Source organism: Quercus lobata, chromosome 1 (assembly GCF_001633185.2).
Source record: "Quercus lobata isolate SW786 chromosome 1, ValleyOak3.0 Primary Assembly, whole genome shotgun sequence".
Lineage (NCBI taxonomy): Eukaryota > Viridiplantae > Streptophyta > Magnoliopsida > Fagales > Fagaceae > Quercus > Quercus lobata.
This window is the reverse complement of record NC_044904.1, coordinates 15,648,533-15,676,136: the sequence shown is the minus strand read 5'-3', so window position 1 is coordinate 15,676,136 and position 27,604 is coordinate 15,648,533. Positions and strand designations below refer to the sequence as shown.

The 27,604-nt window shown below is 33.2% G+C and overlaps 3 protein-coding genes across 5 annotated transcripts; 1 reads left to right on the top strand and 2 right to left on the bottom strand.

Annotated features, from left to right (window-relative positions):
• The first annotated feature begins 589 nt into the window (after positions 1 to 589).
• LOC115980763 (lactoylglutathione lyase) lies at positions 590 to 12,400 on the top strand. Of its 3 annotated transcripts, none has more exons than XM_031102994.1 (9): positions 590 to 699; positions 1,067 to 1,186; positions 1,293 to 1,354; positions 6,556 to 6,616; positions 6,912 to 6,991; positions 7,073 to 7,143; positions 7,693 to 7,782; positions 8,393 to 8,504; positions 12,116 to 12,400. In XM_031102994.1, the coding sequence occupies exons 2-8, from the start codon at positions 1,094 to 1,096 to the stop codon at positions 8,485 to 8,487; spliced, it is 552 nt and encodes a 183-aa protein (XP_030958854.1). In that variant the 5' UTR covers positions 590 to 699; positions 1,067 to 1,093; the 3' UTR covers positions 8,488 to 8,504; positions 12,116 to 12,400. The 3 variants fall into 3 exon arrangements, with proteins under 3 accessions (XP_030958854.1, XP_030958850.1, XP_030958844.1); XM_031102984.1 differs by lacking the exon at positions 590 to 699 and adding an exon at positions 738 to 947; XM_031102990.1 differs by lacking the exons at positions 590 to 699; positions 7,693 to 7,782 and adding an exon at positions 736 to 947.
• Positions 9,227 to 12,109, bottom strand: LOC115980783. The gene has a single exon (XM_031103001.1). It carries the CDS (start codon positions 10,061 to 10,063, stop codon positions 9,458 to 9,460), a length of 606 nt encoding a protein of 201 aa, XP_030958861.1. The 5' UTR covers positions 10,064 to 12,109; the 3' UTR covers positions 9,227 to 9,457.
• A 7,355-nt stretch (positions 12,401 to 19,755) lies between the features above and the next one.
• On the bottom strand, positions 19,756 to 21,725 carry LOC115981647 (transcription factor RAX2-like). Its single transcript, XM_031103970.1, has 3 exons — positions 21,421 to 21,725; positions 21,171 to 21,300; positions 19,756 to 20,802 (listed from the first exon to the last, which is right to left on the bottom strand). Exons 1-3 carry the CDS (start codon positions 21,554 to 21,556, stop codon positions 20,103 to 20,105), a joined length of 966 nt encoding a protein of 321 aa, XP_030959830.1. The 5' UTR covers positions 21,557 to 21,725; the 3' UTR covers positions 19,756 to 20,102.
• Between the last annotated feature and the right edge of the window lie 5,879 nt (positions 21,726 to 27,604).

The window sequence follows — 27,604 nt, the reverse complement described above, 5'->3', positions numbered from 1 at the left end:
TTATAAGAAGAAGTAGTAAAGATGGATGGACAAAGTTTGACTATAAATTTAGTTGTAGTTTTAGGCTACAATTTTCTTTTTCTTTTTAAAAAAAAATTAATATTATTGCATATTTTGAAAATCTAATCGTTAGATTTTAAGTTCTTTAGCTTTTAACACACATGTTAAATTTTGTGTTAATCAGATATTATTTATGATATGATCCATAAACATATTTTTTTATGCGTAATTTTAGATTACAAAAACTTGCAATTTAAATAATTGATTGATGTTATAGTTATTAATCTTTCATTTTTTAAAAATTTTACAAATATAAAGAGTATAAGAATAAAATGTAATTTAATTGTGAATTTAACAAAATTCACATAAAATGTAAAAAGATATCAAGGGAAGGTGAGCTTAGCATTTTCCAACGAGGAACTTGGGCTGTGTTGGGTCCAGCCTTTATCCTAGCCCACTATTAAGACAGAGAGAGGCAAGTGGGCCTTGAAGAAAAAGATAGAAAGACATGCTTTTTTATCTTTTTCTTTTTCTTTTATATAGCAAATTGCAAAGTGGAGTGTTGGAACTCAGCCACCTGTCAGTCTGAGTGTGTTTTGTCTCTCGTCGGACACAACTATATCTCAAGTCTCAACAAACACATCACATAAGACCAACAAAGTTTTTAGCATCCACTATCCAGTCCTAGAAAACAAAAAGGTAAAAAATCTCACTCTTTTTTTTTTTTGGGTTTCTCAAATTCTCTCACTCACACACTATAAAATTAGTGTAACTATATGCATATGTAGATATAGAGAGAGTCCATGGCCTGTTCTTCAGTGACGAGCATAGTATCTCGCCTTTCTCTTCTCCGATTGACCAACAATACCATAACCATTAGACCCATAACTTTTTCTTTTTCACAATCTTCTTCATTCCCATTTTTGCTCAGCCCCAAATCCAATAAGGTTCAAATCCAATCAAACCCAAGTTTCTATTTTGAATCTTCACCTCCCTTTCCCATTTCTATTATCTATTTTCTGTGTTTGATGATTTTGTCTAATTAATTACTATAATAAAAATGCAGGGTCTGAATCGTTACCGATTGTTCTCAATGGCCTCAGAAGCGAAAGAATCACCTGCCAACAATCCGGGCCTTCAGGCAAACCCAGATGAAGCCACTAAGAGCTACTTCATGCAACAAACTGTAATTTATAATTATAAGCTTTTTTTTTAAGAGATTCCTCGTGTACATGATAATCTATGTTTACTATAAAATTGTGGGTATTTTTTTGTTTATACTTTGATTGCAGATGTATCGGATTAAGGATCCCAAAGTGAGCCTTGACTTCTATTCTCGCGTCTTGGGCATGTCGTAAGTTGTTCTTCTTTTTCTGTAATTAGAAATATGGCTTTTGGTTATGGTATAATTTATACTTTGTCTATGGGACTAAGCTGCACTTATATGTAATCCTAACCTGGTTGGGTTATGTTGTAATTTTTAGACATGTTTGATGCCATTTTTTTTTATGTAAGCTGACCGAATTTCTCTTTTACTATGTAGTCCACATTTTTTTGTTGTATACATAGGTATATACTGATGCAGTGCATCTGAGCTAGCTGCCTTGTGCATTCTAGTACTTTAGAATTTAGATTTTCTAACAATTAGCAATCTTGTATTTGTAACAAAGATAGTTAAGCATAAGTGAGGAGCGTAGTTAGTTGCGAGCCAATCAGGTAATAAGAGCCGATACTGTTGCTGCCAGCCAATGGCATGTAATCTTGCAACTCACCCTTTTCATTTAGACCAAGGCCTTGCATAACCTGCCCACATCATATACAACTACAAATGCAGGTTATAATATATGGGTAATCTTACTTTGGAATAAAAAGAATTAAGAGAAATAAAATAGAAAACTGAGTTTTGGTGGCTTGCTCAAACTGGCTCAAGGCCCACTTGAGCGAAGCCAAAATGCAAGCATTGTGTTGTTTGGGAAACGGAATTTCCAGAACGATAAACCAGGGTTTTAAAATGATACTTCAGCGAGCCCACTTGAGTGAGGATAGGGTAAATGCAGGCAGGTCAAGTGAGCTTGAGTGAGGGCTTGCTCAATGGTCACTTGAGCAAGACAGGTACAGAATGTGCAAATTCTACATAATTCGGCAGGAAAATGTGGGAAAAGAGACTTTTCAATCTCTAATGGCTAGTAACAGCCAAGGCATATTTTAGAGGGCTTGTATCAAACTATCAACCAAAGTGACTATTCAATTGCGTCCTTTCATTTCTTGTGTTCTTTCATTGCAATATTTTTTTGGGACTAGTATTGAATTATACAGCAATAAATCTAGTGATACAAAATCTTCTTAAATTTTTTTTCACAAATGCTGGCATGGCATGTTGTGATTGGTGCCACTTGCCAGCTAGGTTGCACGGACACGCCATTTTTGGCGTCGTGTCCGCGTCCGACACGTGTCGGACACTGGAACGGGGACGACGCGCCAGATTCCGGTGTCCGGCGGTGTCCCTTTTCTTTTTCTTTTTTTCGCTTCTCCGACACGGCTCCGACGCGGTTCCGACGCCTCCGACACGCCACCAGTGAAAAAAAAAAAAAAAAATCACAGATTTTGACCGGAACTTACCAATGCCATTGATTTTGTGATAATCCTAAAATAATATAGCCAGTTTAGAGTCTCTTAGACTGAAAGTTGAAACCACATCTCAAGATCTTCTCAACCCACCCTCCCTCTGTCGCTGCCGCTGCCCTCTATCCCTCGCCGGAGTTAGATCGGACCGATCGGCGAGCTCCGACGTCGACGCCGTGCCCTCTGTCCTCTGTCCCTTCCGATCTCTCTCTCTCTCGGTGCGGACCGATCTGACGCAGGACAACCAAAACAAAATTGAAAGAACGGAAAAATAAAGGATATGACCTACGAGTCAGCACCTAGGCCTTACTTGGAGTCAGCACCAAGCGGGGAAACCACTAGGAGTCAGCATCTAGGGTAGACCTGGAGTCAGCACCAGACCAAAGAAAGACCAAACGGCCATTGTTTTCATTCATCAAAATATCAACTCCCCCCTCAAGGAGTACAATAGGTTGCTTATAAAGGATTACTAAACCCTAGTTCTAATTGGCTAGGAAACCCTAATTGCCTTATTACAAAAATACCCTTGCTGGCTAGGAAACCCTAATTGCCTTATTACAAAAATAACTTTACTTCTAAATTAAAATACTAAAAGCCCAATAAACTACTAGGACCTAAAACATAAAAATACAATTGACTTGCAAATATAAATAATATTAAATAATAATTCTCTTTCATCTCCCGCATCATTCTCCTCTGGTTGGAGAAAACTCGACCTCGAGTTTTAAAGCATTGAAGGATTAGGATGCTGACAAACAACACTTGCTTCAAGTTTGAAATCACCTTAGGGAGCATAGGGAAAAGAAAAACCTTGAATTCCACCACGTCAAACTCATTTGGAATAACAAAATCAATGTGTGGAATCAGTATAATCTCTTCGTGAACCTTATGAACCATAGGAAGTTCTGTGGTTTTAACCTCTTCGACTTCACCAGGATGTAGATCTTCAAGGACTGTGGAGGGTTGATTAGAAGCACATTCAACAACTTCAACTTTCATATCATGTGCACCCTCTAACATAATACTCTCTTTAGGCTCCATCTTTTCACCTTGCTGTTCTTCAATAGATTCATTTCCTTGCACGCTTGTTAAAGCAACACTTGTTGAGGTATGTACGTCTATGTCAATATTAGGCTTTGGTGTTGCAGGAGGATTCTCCACGACCAAGATATCACCATCAATGTTATCTTCTATAGGGGCATCAATAAGTTCATTGTGATCAATTATCCTTGGTTTCCCAATTGAATCATGTTGAGTCTTCATTTGCTTCATCTGAGCAATCCTGTCTTGAATCTCTTTTATGGGCTTTACAGTTAATTCCGTTACTTTCCTGGTAGATAATTCCTTGGTAGATTGTTCAAAGGTGCACTGAGGACATGATATGGGATGAGGATGAGGAGTCATCGCATTTGCTTCAACTTGAAAAGTACCACACTGAGATTGGGGCAGATACTTAGCTCGATAGTATGGTGACAAATACTCATCACAAAGCTTTTCTTTCATATCTTCCCACACAGTAATGGCAGGTTCATAATCCATATAGCGGAAACGTTCAAGATTCTCCCAAAACCTCTATGCTTTACCTATTAACTTCGACTTGGCATACCTAACCTTTATGTTATCTGCAAAATTTGCTTGCTCAAAGAATCGCTCCATCCCATTCATCCAGTTGACAAAATCTCGTGGATAAGTTTCATAACCATCAAAATAAGGTGCTTCTAATATTTCCATGATTCTCTAAAATAGTGCGTCAAAAATAGTTTGGAGTTGGAACAAGAACCTGGGTTGCTGTGATGTTCTCTGGACAAGTAGTGCTGGAACTGGGCTTGGACTGGTCTGTCACGGGCCTGGACTCTGCTTGGTCTTCTTCTTTTCTTTTTCTTTTTTTTCTTTTTTTTTGCAAAATAATAAAATACACTGCTGGACTTAAGGAACTACAGACTTAGAGAAAGCAGGCAATAGACTTAAAAAGAACGCAAACTACAGGACAGACTTTTTTTAAAAAAAAGGAAACCATAGAAACTAAAAGAGACAACATTCTCTAAACTAAAAAGAGGCTTGGTGATGGACGCAGTGCTAGGGATCGACGGCTGTAGCGGCGCGAAGACAGGGAAGACAGCAGCAGCTTGAATTGTAGAGGAGTGGCTGCGCGATGTCTTGGGTCTTGGCATCGGTGGTGGTTGACGTCCTCAGCAGCGGTAGTTGAAGGTGAAGATGGTGTCGGCGGCGGTGGCTAATGGGTCGGCGGCGGCTAAGTGCTGGTTTGTGGGTTTCAGCGGCTGGTGGGTCAATCTCAACAGTGGTGAGTCGAGGTTGCCGATGGGTCTTGACATGGTTTTTTTTTCTCTCTTTGTGGTTGCAAGGGATTTGGAAACTTGATTGTGGGTTCTGGACTAGAGGTTTCTGGTTGGCTTCAAAATCTGGTTTTTTTTTTTTTTTTTTGGGTGATATTTTCTGGCTCTTTCCTGCGATGATGCTTGATGCTTCAACAGATCGGTGTTTGCTCTGATACCAAAACTGACCCAGGACAACCAGAACAAAATTGAAAGAACGGAAAAATAAAGGATATGACCTAGGAGTCAGCACCAAGTGGGGAAACCACTAGGAGTCAGCACCTAGGGTAGATCTGAAGTCAGCACCAGACCAAAGAAAGACCAAACGACCATTGTTTTCATTCATCAAAATATCAACTCCCCCCTCAAGGAGTACAATAGGTTGCTTATAAAGGATTACTAAACCCTAGTTCTAATTGGCTAGGAAACCCTAATTGCCTTATTACAAAAATACCCTTGCTGGCTAGGAAACCCTAATTGCATTATTACAAAAATAACTTTACTTCTAAATTAAAATACTAAAAGCCCAATAAACTACTAGGACCTAAAACATAAAAATACAATTGACTTGCAAACATAAATAATATTAAATAATAATTCTCTTTCATCTCCCGCATCACGATCTCTTCCCTGTTCTCTCTGTCTTTTTTTTTTTTTTCTTCTTTCTTTCTTTCCGATGTTAACTTGAATCTACTGTTACTTATTATAACGCGTTTTGCTTTTGTTTTTGTTTTGTGTTTTTTTTTTTTTTCTTTTACTGCTGCTGTGGCATGTGGCCTGTGTGCCCTCCGTCCTTTTTTTTTATTTTTAATATATATATTTTTTAATATTAGTTATAACTTATAAATTTTTTTTTTTGTGTCTTGCTATAGTTTTATTTATTTATTAAAGTTAAATATTGTAGGTAATTTTACTAAAATGAATACTGAAAGTGCTTGAAGATTTTGTGTATTATTGTAGTATTTTGGGTGTTAGTTTACTTATTTGTAGTTCTTACATAATTTAAATTCTAAACATAAATGTATTTTGTCTAAAAATATTAAAAAATATGCCTAAATATAAAATTTAATTAATTATTTAACCGCCGTGTCCCCGCCGTGTCGTGTCCTTATTTTTCAAAAATTGCCGTATCCCCGTGTCCGTGTCCGTGTCGCGTCCGTGTCCATGTCCATGTCCGTGTCCGTGCAACATAGCTTGCCAGTAGTAGGCCCATGTAAGAGTAAGTTGATTTTCACCTTAGCAAGCTGTGAAAAGTGTGTTTCTAGCATTGTTGACGTCTGTGGGTTGGGGGGTTGATTTTTTTCTTTTCACTCCTAATGAACAGTGTCTAATGGGTGGTGCTGATTTATGGTGACTCAGTTTCTAAGATACTTAGCAGTTTCTTTGAGTTTAGATTCATGATAATGCCCACATAAATGTTCATATCATATTTCATAAGATGCCTTTTATTGAGCTACATAATTACCTTTAGTTTTTAAACCAATTTACCAATTCAGTCATCTGGAAATTTCATCTCTGGCATGTTGGAGTGGATCTAGAAATTTGTGTAACCATATGTTGTCCAAAACTGGAAATTGATAATGACATTTGGAAATTTCAGGCTACTTAAGAGATTGGACTTTCCAGAAATGAAGTTTAGCTTATACTTTATGGGCTATGAGGTAAATTTCATGACATTGCATTTGCAAAGGTTATTTTTCTGCTTAATGCATTAATGGCTGCTGGAACATCGATGCAGCTTATCATGTTTGAAACCTAATTTTTTTTTCACTACGAATTGTGTTAGTGATCTGATTATCATGTCATTTGAATTCTCTATCTCCTTTTTTTTTCAGAAATATTTTTGTATTTTCCCATTTAGTCTGTTAAGTGTCAAAAACTTGAGGTCACTTTCAGATAATTTCCTCACTTTACTAAACAATTTGGAAGTTTATGTATATATTTTTTCTGCTGTAGGATCCGACATTGGCTCCTAGTAACTCAGTTGATAGAACAGTTTGGACCTTCAGTCAAAAGGCTACAATTGAGCTAACACAGTAAGAATACTATGTGCAATGTCATCTTTTATGCACCCAATATCCCTTGATAGTGTCTTAACTTGCAAATAATTCTTACAGCAATTGGGGTACTGAAAGTGATCCTGAATTCAAAGGATACCACAATGGGAATTCAGAACCTCGTGGCTTTGGTATGTAACTTAAAGTTCAATTTGATTACATGTGATTGTGATAAATGTGTTTTTCCCATCCTACCTTTGGAGGTTGACTTATAGTCCATCTTTGCCAAATTCATCTTTCCCTTTATCTGTTGCATATGTGGGGTTGTCAGGTCAATTAAGCCCATTGATTTAATCTCTTGAACTAATGGGTGCCATAGAGAAACGGAAAAACATATATATGATGGGCCTGTTCATGGATATGGGGGTCATCATTATCTTTCTTGCCCACAAGTCCTCATATCAGTCTCTTACTGTTGCATATGCAAATAGTTTTGAGTATTTTTGAACAACATTTATAATTATTTTTTCTGTGGCTGCAAATAATTTTTATTTATTTGGTGCATTCAGTTAGTGTGGGTGTATGCAAATAATTTTTGTGCATTGAAGGTGTTCAACTTGTGTGTTTATGCATGCACATGCACACTCTAGAAGAATATGATATTCTTTTATATAGATCTATCCAGTTTTGGGGGAACAATAGTGGATGATATTCAAATTTAAGTTCTTTTTTTTTTTAAGGACATATTGGCATCACTGTTGATGACACATCCAAGGCATGTGAAAGATTTGAACGTCTAGGAGTGGAGTTTGTAAAGAAACCGGATGATGGTAAGACACCTCTATCATATACTAAAGTTATTAAGCATGGTTTGTTGACTTATTTATATACATTATCATCTCAAGTTCAAATTATGGGTGGGGATTGCTGGTGAGAAAATATATTAAGCATGGCATGATGCCTCCTTGAGGACCCTTGTTCACAGCCGGATAGCTTTGACTTGAGTGTAGCTTTAGAAGAGCCATTGTTTACTTTATAAAACTGGTGTAGCCTTTCCTCTATGTAAGAATATAGCTTGGATTTCTCATTCCTAAATAGCATCTTTAAGGGGAGTACCTCCATTACCAAAGACCACGAGATCCACATATCCCTGTTTCCAACCATTTCTCAGGATATTGAAAGCCTTTGATAGGGTAAAAGTCTTCTAGTTCCTTGGGTGAAAGAAAGATGTTATTGGAGATGTTAGCCTATATGAGCTTACCGATATTCAATCATAGGTAGCAAAGTTTTGTTTAAATTTATTATTCATTATGCATAAATATTGTCTGATTCTATTGTGGGCAGTATTAATTTTATAAAAAGGGATGAAGGGATTCATTTTTTCCCTCAAACTTCTCACTTTGATTATGCATAAATATGTTCTGTTGGAACTGGGTGCAGGAAAAATGAAAGGGATAGCATTTATTAAGGATCCTGATGGCTATTGGATTGAGATCTTTGACCTTAAAACTATTGGAAACATTGCTGTTGTTTAGTGGAACCCTGACTTCAGGTATTATTTCGGGATTTTCTTCTAAGCACATTTGATTAAACTTGGATCTCCTGTTGCATTTACCATAATACACTAGTAGTCCAAAATATTTAGGGTTGAGTTTTATAGTCAACAAATAACATGTATCCATATGGCAACTTACAGCGGAAAACATATAGGAACTTTATATCTTCAAACTATAACAAAAATCATGTGGAGAACTACTATACTTGAGGATTAAATATCAGCACTTGGATCAAATGGAAAGATTGGTCCACCGCCTAATTAGTTCTATGTTGGTGCAAGAATGGCATGATAATTGGTTTTGATTGCTTGATGTTCAAAATATGGTGCAAATTTTATGATCTTTTTTTTCTTTTCATTCGTGGAAGTCATCATAGACTTTGTTAATTGCGCTGTGAGTTTCTTTGGTTAGATCTGTCAAATGTTATTATTATCTTTCCTGGATTTCATTTTGACTTTGCACCTGTTGGTAAATTGAGCCAACTTAAGTCCCTGGAATGTGGATTGGGTTTTATTTAGTTACATGGTCTTTATGAATAATAGTTCAACATGCTTCTAAACAGAACTACAGAAAAGAAAAAAAAAAAAAAACCGGGGGGTGGGGGGAAGCCCTTGACAAACTTCTGTCAAAGGTGATACTCTTCTTTTTTTTCTTTTTTCTTGGTGACAAATTTTATTCATTGAATCAAAAAAATGGCATAGCACGTGACGTAGGACAACCACACTAACAATAGAACAAAAAGATAAACCCTAGGAGTCAGCACCTAAGGGTTGCTTGGAGTCAACACCAAGCAAAACTAGAGTTGACACCAGTGAAAGAAAACACACGTTTTTTTAATAATTCTCAAAAGCTGTCTTACAATAATTAGAAAAAGTGCTTAAATAACTAACAATAAAAATGCATAAAGAAACCTTAATTAGTAAATGCTTGAGCTTGCTTATTCTTAAGCTCAATAACTAATAGGCTCCATCCATGAGGTCACAGGTTGGGCCGTCTTCTTTTTGCTCTTCTTCCTATATGTGCATGTAATTGGGGGCTTGTCCCTCGTGTCCACACGAACTCCTCCCGGGTGAGAAGAACTCAACTCCGTCGAGTGGAAATCTGAAGAACTTTGATAGTACTCTAGCAAGTCAGGATCCAGTCGCTGTAACTCATCTCGAGTAATCCATGTGCAATCAGAATCTGGTCGCCCTCGCCACCGAACTAGGAAACAGTGAACTCCTCCATCCCTGGTAGAAACAATCTGCTCATCTAAAATAGCATCAATAGATTCTTTATGTGCATAGGGCAGATTTAAGGGTAAAGGGGTGGGAATAGGGGCATCAATAGGATTAGGTAAAGATTCATCAAAAGGGGTATCAGGAATAGTTGTGAGGATTTTATAAGCAACTAGATCCTCAATATTAAAGGAGGAGCTAATACCATAATCATGAGGAAGATCAATGACATATGCATTTGGGCCCATTCGTTTCAATACCTTGAATGGTCCGACACTACGAGCCTGCAATTTCTTAACGGTCCTAGAGGGAAACCGTTCAGGTTGAATCCGAATCATGACATAATCCCCTACCTGAAACTCTGCATGACGTCGATGAGTGTCAGCATGAATTTTATATTGAGAATTACTTGCCTGAATTTTTTTATGAATCTCATTATACAAATCATGAATATGTCGTGCAAATGCCTTAGTAGACTCAAAAATCCTAACATGTCGTGCTCGGGCTTGCTTAATCTTAAGCCCAATAACTAATAGACTCCATCCATAAGGCCACAGGTTGGGCCGTCTTCTTTTGCTCTTCCTTCTATACCTGCGTGTAATTGGGGGCTTGTACCTCGTGTCCGCACCAGCACGGCACGCTGAGCAAATTGTATGTCCAATCTCTCTAATTCCTTGCTTGCATTTGCAAACTAATTAAGTTTTTCACTCCACCCTCCTCTCTCTCCCTCAAGATGATGATTGTGGTGGATGCACACATGCCATCATTTTTGTGAAGCAAATTATGGAGGATGGCACAAAGGGAAGAGCAATGTTAATGACACAATCACACAACCTTTTTTACAACTTGCTAAGGTAGCGAGTTATAATTGGAGCAACGTCACTTTCACAAAGACTTGCCCTTGAGTCCTTGACACCACTTTTATAATACACTAGTCGAAACAAGCCATGTCAGCAGTTAAAAATTTGTATCCCTGTACTTATTGCAAAGGGAAATTGCAAGCAACAAAGTTGGAGAATAATAATACTTGAATGAATAGTCCTGATGCATATAAAAGCCAATTAAGTTAGGGTCTAAATTTGATACCCTGGATTATGTGGATTGGATTTGATAGGCTAAGATGTGTTGTGCAACTTGTGTTGAGTCTACCTTAGATGCTTACTAGATACTTATAGGGTATAGCATAAATGTGATTAGCACTTCTTTGAGTTGTGACAAATGGTATCAAAGCTAATTTAGTAATGTCATGTGGCTCGAGGGTATTGCAGCACAACATGGGATCTAACTAGCATGTTAGAAATTTAAGTGGGGATATTATGGTACCTCGAATCATGTGAATTGGATTGTATGAGTGTGTGTTATGTGGGCATATATGCTGAGTTCCACACCAAATGTTTACGAGGTCAAACTGGGCTATATAGGTGATTAAGATAAGCCTCGATTGGAACTTGATCTGTCATTTTTGGGGTATATATGGTAGCTGGTGTTTTCCTTAAGTCATGAAAAATGGTATCATAGCCAAGTCGGGTAACGGCAATGTGGCTCAAGGACACTACAACAAAATGTGGGACCTAACAAGGAAGTCAAAAATTTAAGTGGATTGTGATATCCACTGGATTATGTGGATTGGATTGGATATGTTGTGATATCCACTGGATGCACAATTGTTGCCCTTGGACGTGTGTGTGTGTGTGTTATGCGGGCGTGTGTTGAGTCTTACATAATCCAATCCACATAATCCAGTGGATATCCAAGGGCGTGTGTTGTGATATCCAAGGGCAACAATTGATGAACTAACATCTAGATGCACTTTCACTCAATAGAGGAATTGGAGTCTTGCATGGTGCTGTATTTATGTTTGTAGTCATATTTGCTTAGATAGTAGATAATTAAAATATTACTTGGGCTAATAAGCTCTAGTTTAAATGGTATCTCTTTCTTCTTTAAGTACAAGGTTGATGGCTTGATTTGGGTTTCAAAACCCATCAGGTTCATGTGTTACTAATAAAGAAAGAAACACAACTGGGGAATCCCCGCGTTCACAGACTTGATGACAATGCTTCATAGGCCTTACCTAATTATGATAAGAAACATCTCACACATAAGGTTTGATCCCATCCGGCTGTACTACCTGCATTGTTTTTGAGTTCCTTTTGTGGCAGATGTTTTTAGGATCTCCAGCATGTGCATGAGTCTACTGATGTTGAACTTGATTGGTTTAGATTATTTCTATTATTTGGCTGCCTAATTTTCTATTACTTTATCTTATCTTTCCTTCATTTCAGGGTTTTGTTTCACTTGCAGCTGTGGATACTTTATTTTACTTGTACATTACATTTATCTGATTCTGAGGTAAAGCAAAATTTATAGGTTATTTTGTTCTAATGCAGGAAAGAGTGGAACGCTTCACATGCCTTATGATCTCATCTGTTTGTCGTATATATTTTCATGATCAGCTTCAGAAATGAGATTTTCTGGAAGTACTTGTTTCCATTTAATAAGTGTTTGTCTTTTCTCTGCCGCTTAGGACTGTTTTGAGGGAATTTAATGCTAGTTGGAAATTTGGAAAGTACTGTTTGTTTCTTTGTTCTATCTCAACTTCTCTTGGCTACTTATGTTGAATAAGAATTGGATTCTTTTGGTCCCATAATTTGGAAGGGATGTTGATGGATCAACTGCAAGGCTCAATTACCCCAATGATAAATTTGAAAAAGATTAATAAAATTATGAGAGCATTTTTTATATCTTAAAATTATGACCTTAAAAAAAAGATTGTTTCCAGCTGGAAGTAGATGATGTAGAAAATTTGATAAAATAGAGCAGTTCAAATGAAATTAACTTCCCACCACCACCACAAATAATTGCAAATTTAGATAAATTCAACAATACGTATATTTCATGTTACTTCAGTTTCGACCTTGTTTAATAAAGTAGTGTTTATGTCAAATTTGATGGTAGGTTTCATTAAGACACATGATAACCTTTTATTTTATTTTATTTTTGGTTATATTGGACTCTTAGTAAAAGGGTTACAATTTGCTAATAGCTTGTATACCATTAAACAATAATGCGAAAATTCTATCAAAAAAATAATAGAGGTACATATACAGAAGATCATATGCTTTGGAATATGGTTGTCAAAATTCCGATTTGGATCCTACGATTTTACGATTCCACCTACCCAAAACGATCTAAATCTTTCAAGGATCTTTGCGATCATTCAGGATCGTACGATTCTAACGATCTTAAATGACTTTGATTTCTTGTAATCTTTTTTAACTGGACAAAAGGCTCAGTTGGACCCAAATTAAAAATAAAATCCCAATAGACCAAGGTTTTTCAACTCTAATGTAGAGAGAGTGTCAGTTAGACTCAAATAAAAAATATTCTAATAGAGTATCACATTTTGAGATTTTTGGCATTTTTAAATAATGCTTACAAATAAATGTAGTGATGTATGATAATTATATCAATGAATGTATAATTTATATGATTATTTAACATACCAATGTGTATTTTTTGTTTTTTTCTCAAATAATGTTGGATTTCACGATTCACAATCCAATCCTATGTAGGATCCCGATTTTGACAACCTTGCTTTGGAAGTTTAAATAGCTAACCCAACTACGTAGTATTTGAGATATTGTCTCTTGACTATAAGCAGCGTGCTAATGTGCAAATTCAGGATGAACAGTGTGCTATTACTTATAATGTATCATATCTCATTTAATTTTCATATCACTATTTTGGAGAATGAAGTGTAATAGTTTTCAAGTTTTTCAGACCCGGACCGTTTATTGAACCGTAAAAGGGAGAGGTTTAAGGTTTTTGAGGTCGAATCGGGGTTGAACCGTGATGACATCATAATTAATTTAATAATTAATTAAAACCTAAATATAGATATTAAATTTATAAAACTAGCAAAATTGACAATATATCTATATATGTGAGGGAAATTTAATGATTTTCAAGCATATATTTAATAATTAAATAAGAAAGTTAATAAAATAAAATAATAACCATGAAAACATTAAAATTTATGATTAATTTTTGAAGTAAAGTTGAATATCTTTGAAAGATTTTAATTATAATTTTTTTTATTCCTTGTAAGAGATGGATAATTTAATTAAGTAGAATAAAATTGTGTTAAGTTGTTTAAAAAAAAAAAAAAATTGCTAAGGGGTTGGACCACACGGTTCTCACCGATTCGTGCAGTCCAACCCTGGTTTTAGGGGTTCACTGAATTAACAAAAAATCCAGTTCTTTAGGCTTAAAAAATTGGTTTTCATCCCGGTTCCTGGTTTTTATGATCCGATCTCCCGGTCCGGTCCGGTTTTGAAAACCTTGATAGTTTTAGTGGGATTCAGTTAATTTAATTGATAAGGTTGTTTTTATCATTAAATAAGGAACATAAACCAATTAGTGTGTGTTTATATATATTTATATATATATATATATATATATATATATATATTTCTTTTCTTTTTCTTTTTTTTGAAAAACAAACACACACAAAGGAAAGGGAAATGGGTTTTAACTCACAAAGGCACACCACAAATTGGTATATTGATTTGATGGTAAAGATTAATTATCATGTAATTGATGCTATAGGTTTCAAATCCCATAGAATTTATATATATGATAAAACTTAGGTACAGTACTTAAGTGATTTCCTTTAGGTTCTCTTCTTAAAATTTAGCCATATGCCTTTCTTTTCTCATGAATAGAAATATATTTTTAGTTAAGTACTGCCACATGGCTGAATTTTAAGAGGAGAACATAAAAAAATATCACCTAAGTACTGTAATTAAGTTTTTCCCTTTTATTTATAATAATAATAATAACTATATTGCACAAATTTAATGGCACGACATCATAAGCTATTCACCATTATATGTCTCAAAATGATTCAAGAGATTTCTTGTGAGTTTTTTTTTTTTTTTTTTTTAAATCTATTTATTAAGTTCTGATAAGTAGATAGTGAGAGAAGTAGGGTTCAAAATACAAATATAGAGCACTACAAAAGATGTCATTAATACCGAGTTATTTTTTATATGTTTATTAGGTTGAGATTAAATACAATGAGATTATAGACGAGACATTAATCTAGTAATCTTGATTATGAAAATGATTGGACCTTTTGAATTGGATTTGTGATGTCCCAAATTGACTAGATATTGATTGAATGTCTATTGTTTTGGTGTGTTTTTAGTACACATTAGGCATATATTTGGTTGATATGGACTTTATAAATAACTATAAGGAGACTCAATTATTATTAGACTGGTCTTTTTGGGGGGTATAAAGCAGATGTAATTAGCGTTTTTCCTTATGTCATTACAAATAGTATTAAAACAAACCTAGTAATCCCATTTGAGTTCATAGACACTACCCCACAAAATAGGCTTTGACAAGAACATCAGGGATTTAAGTGGGGGGGGGGGAGTTGTTTGTGATGCCTTAAATTGATTTGATATTTATTAGCGTGTGTTGTGCAGTGTGTTCTAAGTCTCACATTAGGCATTCATGGGTTGATTTGGGTCACAAACAATTATAGGAAACCCCAATTGTGACTAGACTAGTTTTAGTGGGGTATAGTATAGCGCATATGTGGTTAATATTTTTTCTTTGGCTGCTACAAGATTCAATTTTGAGTTGTTAGACTAAGGATTATAGTAGTCAAATCATAATATGTAAATCTTACAAATTGACATATCAACTTTTAGCTAAGAACCTTATAGCTTAATTGGTTAGCACCTCTTAGATTTTTCAACGAAAATATTTAATTTCCTCCTTCCCTACTATCAAATAATATTATTATTAATAATAATAAGACATCAACTTTTAAAATTCAAAAAAACAAAAATTATTATGTAATTGATATGATACCCATTAAATATAGTATCACGCATATGTGGTTAGTATTTTTTTCTTTGGTTGTTACAAGATTCAATTTTGAATTGTTGGACTAAGGATTATAGTAGTCAAATCATAATATGTAAATCTTACAAATTGACAAATCAACTTTTAGCTAAGAGCCTTATAACTTAATTAGTTAGCACCTCTTAGAGTTTTCAACGAAAATATTTAGAGTTGAAATTTTCTCCTTCCCTACTATCAAATAATAATAATAATAATAATAATAATAATAATAATAAGACATCAACTTTCAAAATTCAAAAAAATAATTTACTATGTAATTGATATGATACCCATTAAATATAGTATAGCGCATATGTGGTTAGTGTTTTTTCTTTGGTTGTTACAAGATTCAATTTTGAATTGTTGGACTAGGGATTATAATAGTCAAATCATAATATGTAAATCTTACAAATTGACAAATCAACTTTTAGTTAAGAGTTTTTTAACTTAATTAGTTGACACCTTTTAGAGTTTTCAACGAATATATTTAGAGTTGAAATTTCCTTCTTCCCTACTATCAAATAATATTATTATTATTAATAAAAAGACATCAACTTTTAAAATTCAAAAAAAAATATTAAAAAAATAATTTATTATGCAATTGATGTAATACCCATTAAATATTATCATCAACATCTCACGCATGATGTGTAATATTGGACTTTTAACAAGCCGCCTGTTCATCCCACAAAAAAAGAAAAAAAAAACAAGCCGCCTGTTAAAAAAAAAACCAGCTCATTGAGGTCAGTCACAGACAAGGGTCAATCAAAGACTACATATTGGACGGTTGTGATCTGGGAAGGTCTGAAATGTGGGTATGGATAAAAGCTCTGATTAATAATACAATGATACTCCCACATATAAAAGCAGCAACACAATATGCCTCTCCTCTATACAAACTTCCATGCCTCTCTAATATGTTAATCCCTCTATGTTGACAACAGATCATCTTTCTTTGATAGATTTATGTCACTCTAAAAGACTCTCCAAAAGATTAGTTTAAAATATTTGGTGTCAGACTGTCAGTAGGTTCCACACCTTTTGACCTTTACACTTCACAGGAAAAGACATTCCTAGAAAAGCTTTCCCTCACTGCTTTAAAAAATAGTAATGAAACTCAAAACAAAATTTCAATTTAGCTGGCAACAGAGACTTGTCTTAATCTTAAATTCAAAAAAATATAGATGTAGACTTGCATGTAAAATTCGGTGAAAGCCTGAAAGGATTACTGATTTTTTCACTTTTAGTTGTTAATTATTAGAACTTCATTGGTTGCAAATTTTTTTTATAATTTTTAATCTAGGCTTTACTAGACAGTAGACACAAGGCTGGAGGCCCAGAAATAGTGGCCTCTGACAAAGATCTTGTGCACCATTTGATTTTGGAGCCCGAGTTAAGACTACTGCTTCCCCCGATGGGGATTCCTTGTCACTTTGTCATAATAAATTGGTTCAATCAACTTTTATTCTATTAATAAATGTCTCATTGCATAAATTTCTGCATCCCAATTTTTCAGTGTTAAGAAAAAAAATCAATAGCTAAACAGGAGAGGATGTATAGCTAACAATTAGGCTATGAGGGTCCTTAATTTTTAACCAAAACAAAATCAATTTGAGCATATCAATTACATTCAACGTGAATCATTCATTGTATATGGACAAGGACACGACACACACTATACAAATATAACAACATAATAATAATAATAATATATTTATATAACCAAAAAAAGAAAAAAGAACATGACATGATAATCAATTAATTAATATTAACTTTTAGGTATAACTCGCTAGGCCTTCAACAATTAATAACCATCAAAAATTTTAAAAATAATAATAAAAAACAGAGAAGTACAATAACACCCATAAAACAATGTTTAAAGTACAATAACTTATTTTTAAACTATTAACTAAAACCAGACTCTTCTTTAAAAAAAAATCTTAACTCTTCTATAAAAAAAAATCTTAACAATAATTTATACTTTATAATAGTAAAAAATACATTACATACTAACCGGACCATAATCATTAAAACCCATCAGCCATCACATACTCACATTTCAATAATAATAACAAAAAAATCCTATAAAATAATAATAATAACAAAAAAAAAATTAAAACCAATCAAAATTGACTTATTGAAGACAAAGTTTTGAGATGCATGAGCGACAAGTTTCCATGGGGTTGATGGGTTGCCAATATGATAGAGAGAAAGTAGATCAATGGCAAGAAGTAGTTGATGGGTTTGGCATCGGTGCAATGCAAAGAGAGAGAGATGACATACACTTTTTTTTTTTTTTTTTATCACAATTCTAATATAGCAGGTTGTAAGCGGTGGAGAAAAAATAGTTAGTTTATATAGTAGTAAGCAGTAAGCAGCCAATTATAGTCTATAAAAAAGTCTATGGTAAGGTGTGTTATTTTAGAATTACTATCCCGCATAAGGTAACCAATCCACAAATTTTTTTTCCTATTTTTTATTTAAAATTATTGTGCCACAGTCCTAATATGAAAAAAAAAAATGGACACTGCGGAAACGCATACATGCTACACAACCAACCATTTTGCCTTGCATATTTTTCTATGTGCATAACAAAGGGGCAAGAAAAACTCTAATATTAATACTGAACTATACCTCCAAATTAATTAGCCAAGCAACTTATCGTGATCAAGAATTTAAGAGATAAGTGTTGGTTAATAGCTGTATTAATTTTTAATTGTATAAAGTTAATTAAAACTACAAGTTTGTTGGGATATTGGGTTTGTGAGGGTTGAGTATTAACATTTTGAGATCTCTTTGTTAGAGCTTAATGTAATACATTGGAATGTCTTGATAATTGAAAAATTCGTTCACTATGAACCTAACAATATTGTATTAGCCACTTACTCTTATTATTATTAATGAATGAAAAATTTTGGTTATACTTGACTAACTGTATTACTAGCAAGTGAATATTTGAACAATTACACTTAAATTAAAAAATCTCTTTAATTTAGGACTTCCACTTAATAAATTCATATTGGAGGCTTGTATTATTATGAAAAGTTAACAAATACCTTAAAGATATTAATTTAGAAAATATTTTCAAAAACTTTTTATGGAAAAATAAAAAAAAAAACAATTAATTATTTTAACGGTTTTTTATATTTTCTATGAAAATAGTATCAATTTTTTTAAAATAGTTTATTAACAATTTTCCTAAAAGAACCCATTAGTATGACCATTTATCATTTATCACATACAAATTATTCATAATTAGTTTAAAAAATCAAGACCTTTTGAGGAAGAGCTTTTACTAACAGGAGCAAGGTTGTTTTGTAATAATTGTGATCAATATTTAATGTAATTATATTGCCTCTCAATGCAGATCAACAGTCAGTACCCACTTGAGATCTAATGATCTTTCAGCTAGTATAGAAAAGGAAAATGTTTTTCAATTCAAATAACAGTCCTGTCCAAGCCAATAGCATTCTTGTTGGCTATTACTTTGTTTGCTTCTTGCCTATCGATCATCTAAGCGACATTTCATAATAAGATTATAGTTTTTTTTTGCTATAGAATATATTGCCAGAACTTAGAATATTACTGATTCACCGAACAAGTCTATACAGTTTAACATAATGAGAGAGTTGGTGGCTTTTGATGACTTTAAACTATAGTAATCATTTAGCCAAAAAAGAAAGAAATATAGAACCTTTAAACTATAGTATATATTCAAGTCATAATGTGAGGGGACTTTAAGACTAAGATTAGATCATCACTAACTATAAGTCAAATTTTAAAGCTTGGGCCTGAAGCAAAACTCCAAAATTCCAGTGTTTTTTTTTGTTTTTGAGTTCGAGTAAACAAGTTTCCCACCTTGGTCCTGGCCTAGTTCATAGAAAAAGATTCTGGGGTTTAGATATTCCTTGAAAGCTGTGCAACCTATATCCAAAGGGTCTAAATTACCCTTTATTGCATGAAACGAAACAGTGATATAGTTGATGTATAAACTGACTTTTCACTAGGCAATGCTCAAAGCCAAAAATTTTTTAAAAGTCTTGGAAAAAGAGAAACTAAAGGGAACAGTACTTCTGGCTTGGTTTATTTTGACATTAGATTCTAGGTCTTGAATGAGGAAAACATCTTCTTTTTTCTAGTTTTCATAACATTTATTTCTGATTGGGGGTTTCACAGAGAGAGAGAGAGAGAGCAAAAGCAGAGAGAGATAGCCGTACAACAAACATAACATCATCATCATATCCTCCCAAAAAGAAATGCACAAAATAAAAAGAAGCTTTACCATGTACTGTCAAAAGAAGAAATGTTTGATTTCATCAAAACACAAACCCCCATAAGCTTTCTTTTCTTTTTCTGAATCTCTCTCTCTCTCAACCCCACCACTACCACCATGCCCTTACCCCATCAAATCTTTCTGATTTTACTTACAGTCAGAATCAGACATCAGTTTTTTTTTCAGTAGTAGAAGTACGTGACCTTCTCTTGTGTCTTGTTTTCATCAATATTATTGAGCAGACTGTTAGAGCAATTAGTACTACTACTACTAATCAGTTGCTTAACATCTTCAATCCCGTAGTCTAATGGGATTTCTCCAAAATATCCATTTGTGACGTTTTGCCCTCCAATACTGTTGCTGCCATAATTAAGCATGAACTTTTGGTTTTCTTCTAACCCATTTGAGATGTAACTTTGAAAACCCATTTCTTCTTGTTTGACCTCTCTGCCATAGCTGATCTGAGTACAGCTCCCATCAGATGAACTGCAAGTACTTCCTTCACTTCCAAACATGAGGAGGTTCTCTTTCACAGGATAATACTGCATGGAACTCAACCAGCTCTCTTGGGTTTGGAAAAGAGATGAAGGATTATTGGTGGCCAAAGAAGTGGTGGTGTTTGAAAAATTCAATGGGACTGACATGGATTCAAGGCCTGAGAAAGACTTAGTTGTTGTTGGGCTATAATAAGATAAGCTGCATTCTTTATATGATTGTGGTTGAGATTGAAATGGTGGGCCTTGGTGAGAAGATGGGAATGGAGGAGGTTTTCTCTGAGATGGAGGAAGCATTCCCATAAGCTTCTTCTTAAGCTTGGTGTTCCAGTAATTCTTGATATCATTGTCAGTCCTGCCTGGCAATTGAGCAGCTATGATTGACCACCTGAAATTGTTAAACATATTAATTAGTTCAATGAGAAGAAAGCTCTGAGCTTTCACTTAATAGCTGCAAGTGGGTGTTGATTTTAGATCTAAACTTGGCATGCATGCAGAAGAATTATCCAAAAATAGGAGATTCTTGATAAATACAAGTTATTTTTTTCCCCTAATAAAAGAGACAACCTAAAATATTTCTCTTTTTTCTCATTTACTTCTGTTACTCCTTTTGGATAAATTTCTTCAATATTCTTCCATGACAATAGTTGGTAATTAAGGAAAAATATGACAATTTGGGAAATTTTTCCAAATATTTGTTAATAAAAATGCAAATTTTGGTGAAAAGTACTAAGTGGAAATTACAAATTAGAGTACCTGCTTCCAATGCTTGCAAATAAGGTGCAGATTATTCTGTCTTCCTCGTCTGAGAACTCGCCATGTTTAATGTTGGGCCTAAGATAGTTAAGCCATCTCAATCTGCAACTTTTCCCACATCTCTTCAGTCCTGATCCACCACAAAAGCCAAACAACCAAGAAACAAGGAAAACTTCAAAACATGAAAGAGAGACAAATATTTGAACATAGCTATGAAATGGGTTAATCTTTGCTTTAGGTTAAATCTTACCAGCTTTTTGCGGAAGTGCTATCCAATTCCCACCAGTTCCATATTTTTCTATGTACTCCTTAAGCTTTGAATCTTCTTCTGGTGACCATGGCCCTTTCTTGACATTTGCCTTGTCACAACAAGGAGCCCTCCCCATCACTCTCTTTCTCTTTCTCTCTCTCTCTCTCTCTCTCTCTCTCACTCTCACTCTCTGTGGGTGTCTGTCTCTTTGTGGGAAGGAGTCTTATGATCTCTTGGATAACCTCTAGCCTCTTTAAAGAACCAAGGGTCTTACTAAATGAACTTTGGTTTGGATGATGCCTTTGCCTTATAATTAATAAGGGACTTTATTTTGAGGTTTGGATAGGAAAAAAATATTTATTAATTCACTGATACATAAGTCAAAATGATGGACAAGGTTGAATCAGTTTCTAACTTATATATGCTAATTGGCTAAAGGTAATAGAAGTTTCCATCTTAAAGATTTACCACCCCATATCAACCTTACTCAGTTTCTTCCTTCTCTCACGGCCACAGCATCCAAAGTATCGTTATGTTGAAACACAACAGGTAATTGAATAGATAGCTACAGGAATCATAATGTGACTTTTTCCGAACCGCAGACTTAAGGGAAGCTAGATTATAATTAGTGGCTGCGCAATTTGATAATTAATAATGTTTAATTAAGTAAACAAGTACAATCTTATATTTATTTATTATTCTGTAAAAAAAATTGGACTATGTCATGATATCTCTCCTATTTGATTTGACACAACAAATTAGTAATAATAACTTTTTTTCTTCCCTAAAAATGGGACATTTTTTTTAATGACTATGAATGAAATTGTATATATATTGAGGTATGTCTCACTTCTTTGTATTATTTTGCCTATTATGTTATCCTTTGGCAACAAGGTTTTGTTTTTAAATTTTTTAGCTTAATCGGTTACTGCCTATTATGATATTTTTTGGCAACAAGGTCTTGTTTTTGTTGTTGTTGTTGTTGTTGTTGTCGTTTTTTTTTTTTTTTTTTTAAATTTAAATTTCTTAGCTTAATTGGTTAGGTAGAACTTTAAAGGCTAATTTTTTTAAGGTATAATTATACTTTAATGTTCGTTTTCAGTTAATTCAACCAGTAAATTCTCTTGTTGCCAAATAATAAATTTGAGGTATGAATTCTACCTACACATAAAATCAATTAATGCTTGGTATGATAATAAAGAGTAATTGTCATGAAAGGGGACATTATAGAATGAAATTCTATTACATGTATTAAAAAAAATAAAAAAAACTTAAACTAACTTTTAGAAAATAAAGAAATAGTTCTAGTTAGTTTAACTGATAAAATTTCTTATGGTTGAATAAGAGATCTGATATTCAATCCCTACCTACACTAAAAACTAATTGGTGTCTTGGTCTGATGATAAAGAGCTATCATTAAAAACGGATGCCATAGGTTGAAACTCTCAAAAAAAAAAAAAAAAAAAAAAAACTACGTCCAAACACAATCTATATAGAAATTACTTACTTACCTTAAGAAAATTTATTATGATTGGAATTCCTTAAGACTTCCTTAATTTGATTCCTTGAACATTCATATAAACCGATTTGCCTAAATAGCAAGGCTAAATATATTAATGACTCAAAACATTCTAAAGTCTCAAACATTGTATAAACGAGAATACAAATCTTCAGTCCAAATTTTTGTGTTTCACTTTATAATTCATCAATCAAAATTTGCAATATATTCATTTGATTTTCCTTAGTTGTGATTGAAAGAGCAAAAAGTTGAACAAAAGATTCTTAATAGATTATTCACAAATAATAAGGGGGAGTGTCATGTCCTTCATAGATAAGAATCATTTTTTTTTTAAAATAGAATATTCTATTAGAAAGGTCATAGTCTAAAAGGACACTTATTTGTTGCACTTTTACAAATCATTTCTTAAAACTTATGAGGAGAGTGTTATATCGTGAAAGGAAGGTTGGTGTAATTTACGCAAAATGAAAATAAAAGTAAAAAAAAAAAATCATTTTCTTCCCAAAAAGATGTTTTATATATGTTTGTGAGTACGCAGAAGCATTATCATTAATTGATTCTTGAATCTGGTGTCAGGCCAGCAATTCGTATTACAGTTTCAAATTTATTTGATTCACCCTCTCACATATTTATATCCACAAAACTTGATAGAATTGTTCAATTGGCATGGAATGAGCAGAAACACCTTCATTAAAGGTCCAGGAATCATTACTCAAACGAGTTTGATACTCTACTGTGCATGAGATACACATGGTAAGTGATAAGAATGATCATATACATACATGGGTCCATCAATCAGATTCTTTGCCTTTAAATTTATCTGATCAGGTGCTTGGGACTGACTAATCAATGCCACCCCCTTTAGGAATTGTTGACACATCATAGCCATTGTCACAACTTGTAAAAATGGGCAAACAAATTTCTAGGGATGGTCCTGCTACATTATAGCATTTCCTTACTGGCGGCCTTTGTTTTTCTAAATGACGCATATGAATAGAGGCCTAAAGAACTAAGTTGAGAGACAGACCCTACTGGAATTTGTAGGCCATAAAATAAAAAGTATAGGTTTCTCATGTTCCTATATATATATAATAACTTACCTATAAAAAGATAAATATATGGAAATAGAAGAGCAAGGCTATAACTTGACTTCTTTTTTGAGAAAGATAACTTGACTTCTTAAGGGTGTAAAGTGCTATCTAAAAAAAGAAATGTCCCTTGTTTATGGGTGAATATTCCTACCAGCCTCCCAACAATTTGCATTCTATGATTGAACCGCCAATCCTAATTTCAACAAGCTGTACCCCTTAATGCAAGAGGCTATTCCCTAGTCTATGAATGTGCCATTTAGTATAATTTTAGGATAACATCTTTAAAATCAACTTATATTCATGTTTTAGATTTCAAAATTTACTTAAAGGGGGATTAAATAATTAATTTAATTAAAGATGGATTTTTATTTTATTTCTACTTATAAACTAAAGACTACAGGCTGCAACCTCTAAAAGTTCACAGAAATTTTAGAATATTGGTTAAATTATTAAATTTATAATTTTCTAATAAATTATCAATTCTCTGAAAGGTTATAATTCTAACACTTCCTCTCATGTGTGTACTCAAACTTATAAGTGACATGATCACTTACTCTGATACTATGATACTTTACCAATTCTCCTAAAGGTTAAGATGTTTAAAAATAGTAGAATTCTAACATTTTTTAATAACTTAATCTTTTGGAACAAATAATATTTTTTTTTATGGTATCAAAGTAGGTAATCTTTTTTTTTTTTTTTTTTTTGAGAAGGAAGTAGGTAATCTTGAGTTTGAATCTTATCTCCATTCTAATTACTCATATAAAAAGTTAGAAATCTCACTCTAGATCCACATGTGAAAGGATGTTAAACTAATGATTATATAATTCAATTAATAATTTAATTTTGAAAGCATTTTTTTAGAGGAGAATAGATATTTCAGTTAATATATTTAATGGAGTCAGTGGTGGCTCCAGAATTTTTTTCTAGAGGGGTCAATAAGAAGATATATCTTGGGTAGGAGATATATCTTGCGTTCTATTTGGTTTCCCTATTCAAATTTGTACATAGTATAGTAAGAAAATAAAAGATAAACTATAAGTTCTCTAGGCATATTGTTTCTTAATACAATGAACATAATAATTATTACTTCTAAGATTAAATATTGGAAATCATCTATTGTTTCTAAATACAATAAACATGTTAAGTATTGTTATTAAGTGAATTTTAATTATTAAATCTTAGAATTTTTTTTATTAGTTCATGTCTATGCTCTTACAATTATTTTATTTAACAATTCAACTTCACTTTGATAACAATTGGTCTCTGTAATTGTATTAAGAAATTTTTGTTGTGTTAACATTTGCTTTTATCTTCACCCCTGGTCTACTTTTTTTTTTTTTTTTTTTATAATTATTATAAAAGAATCATCATTTATCTAATTGTTTGATTCTCTTTTAGTATTAACATTTGTTACCCACTATTGATTGACCCACGCCCCCATTCCCCACTCAAGAAATAACAAATTTAAAGTACGTTCAAATTTAGCCACTCTAGTCACATATTTGGTCAAAAGTATAAAAAACTTGAGAATTGTGTCCACAACATTTTCACAATAAATTTTAGGTGCTAAGTTGTTACCAATTCTAATTTGAAACCAATACTGAAATTACTTTTTTACCCAATAATAATAGCTAGTAATAACTTGCCATTTAAAATTTTTTGTAAAAGTATTATGAAAATGTTGTGAATACAAAATTTCTTAAATTAAATATAAATTTTTTTGCAAGAATAGATTGTTAATAGGATCATCTTCAAGCTTATATCAATTGAGCCTAAAAAAAATTAGAGTCAAGTTGTTCAAAATTTTATTTTAGGAAGTCAAAAGTCACTCAAAACAAAAAATTAAAAAAAAAAAAAAAAAAGATATATATTGGCCATCTTAGGAGGTTCCTCCTGAACTAAAGGTCGCGATGGAGTTTTATATATGTATCTTCAATTTTAAAATCTTCAATAATTGTGAAACATTGCCACAACCCTATCTACCTATTGTGGCAATATTGCCGACTGGTAAACCGAGGAACCCAAATTACAAACATGTCCTTAAGACAACCCAAAACTTTAACAATTGAAAATGAAAATGCCCCTACAGAAAGAGACAAAACTTAATTTGTCTTATGGGATGGCTTAATTCTGAAAACCTATAAGGGCTTTTTGATTAATCACAATTTTTTAAAGTAACATCCATTCAGCTCATATAAGTCAATATGTTGAAATTTCGTGGAAGCTTCAAAAAAAAATATATATATATATATATATATATTACCATTTTGGTCATTGGAAATAGTACATCGATCAAATATTAAACAAAGAAGACTTGTATGTATGGCATAAAATAGATTATAGTGGCAAAAGCAAAAAACTTCAATCACTCTTGCTTGTGAGTTCTTCTTTCAGATTGCTTGCAATATAATAATACTACTACTCAGACTAGGGTAGATTAGATACCAGAGCTCATACATCTCTTTCAACTACCACTCAGTTTGACTGCGCCCCCTATGAGCTAATTCTAGATGACTAGGCCATTGTACCATATACTCAATCTAAATCTATGTTTATAAACACCAATTTCATGCCACAAACATGTTTTTATCAATGAATAACCTAATTTCATGCTTGAGAATAGTTATTATGATAGACATAAGTGACAAAGTTTTATATAATAATTAGAAGAAAAAACAAATGTATAAACCCATGAAATGATAGTTACCAATTAAAATAAAAATGCTACTATTCTAACGACATTGATGAGTAAGAGGGTTCTACGTCTAACATTAAATCATTATTCATTTTAATAAGTCAAACATATGATTGCTCTACTACAATATAATCAACTTGATGGGGTCGACCCAATTTTAACATCATTAATGAGCTTTGATTGTGTCATTGCCAACGTGATACACTACCTATAGTTTGCATACCAACCACGAACAACCACAGTATGAACAAGCCAGTAATTTCTAATTCCCATGAAAAAACAAGCAAGCTATGTTTTTAAATTTGGTCGCCTTTGTATACAATTAATTTCTTAATTTAGGTATGTTCCTCAGTTTGTGACTATGTGTTACATTTATGCTTAAACTAGTGGCTTGTATGGTAGGGTTTATAGTCAAGGCCCAAGGCTGTGATGTGAGATAAAAAGACAGACAAATGAGTTTCATAGAACAATCACTGAACCTGGTCTGATTAATATGTTATTATTTTTCTTTATCTAATTTTTCTGGATAATTAATGGGTCATTATAATATTAAGAAGGACTACCCTCAATACAATCGGGTATCTCTTAATTTATATAGTATATATCTAGGGATGAATGGATGATATTGGTACTGATGTAGGAGCCTATGTAATAGCCCTATATATATATATATATATATATATATATATATTTTTGGGATTGTATAATTTGTATTAAAGATATTGGTTTTCTTTTCCCAAAAACCAATGAAAGGCTAGTATGAAATTGAACCACACGTTGGTTATATAAGTATATATACGTTAAGGGCGGCTTAAGATGATGTTCATGGAATAGAGTAACATAATATTATCACCAAGGATATTGAAACAAAGATAT

Bases quoted from the DNA above. Each gene is read 5' to 3' on its own strand.
- LOC115980783 (XM_031103001.1), bottom strand. From the start codon at position 10,063: ATGATTCGGATTCAACCTGAACGGTTTCCCTCTAGGACCGTTAAGAAA.
- LOC115980763 (XM_031102984.1), top strand. From the start codon at position 804: ATGGCCTGTTCTTCAGTGACGAGCATAGTATCTCGCCTTTCTCTTCTC. The intron at 1,355-6,555 runs GTAAGTTGTTCT...TGGAAATTTCAG, and splicing joins TCTCGCGTCTTGGGCATGTC to GCTACTTAAGAGATTGGACT. The intron at 6,992-7,072 runs GTAAGAATACTA...TAATTCTTACAG, and splicing joins GCTACAATTGAGCTAACACA to CAATTGGGGTACTGAAAGTG.
- LOC115981647 (XM_031103970.1), bottom strand. From the start codon at position 21,556: ATGGGGAGGGCTCCTTGTTGTGACAAGGCAAATGTCAAGAAAGGGCCA. The intron at 21,301-21,420 runs GTAAGATTTAAC...GTGGTGGATCAG, and splicing joins AGCACTTCCGCAAAAAGCTG to GACTGAAGAGATGTGGGAAA. The intron at 20,803-21,170 runs GTACTCTAATTT...TAACAATTTCAG, and splicing joins TTTGCAAGCATTGGAAGCAG to GTGGTCAATCATAGCTGCTC.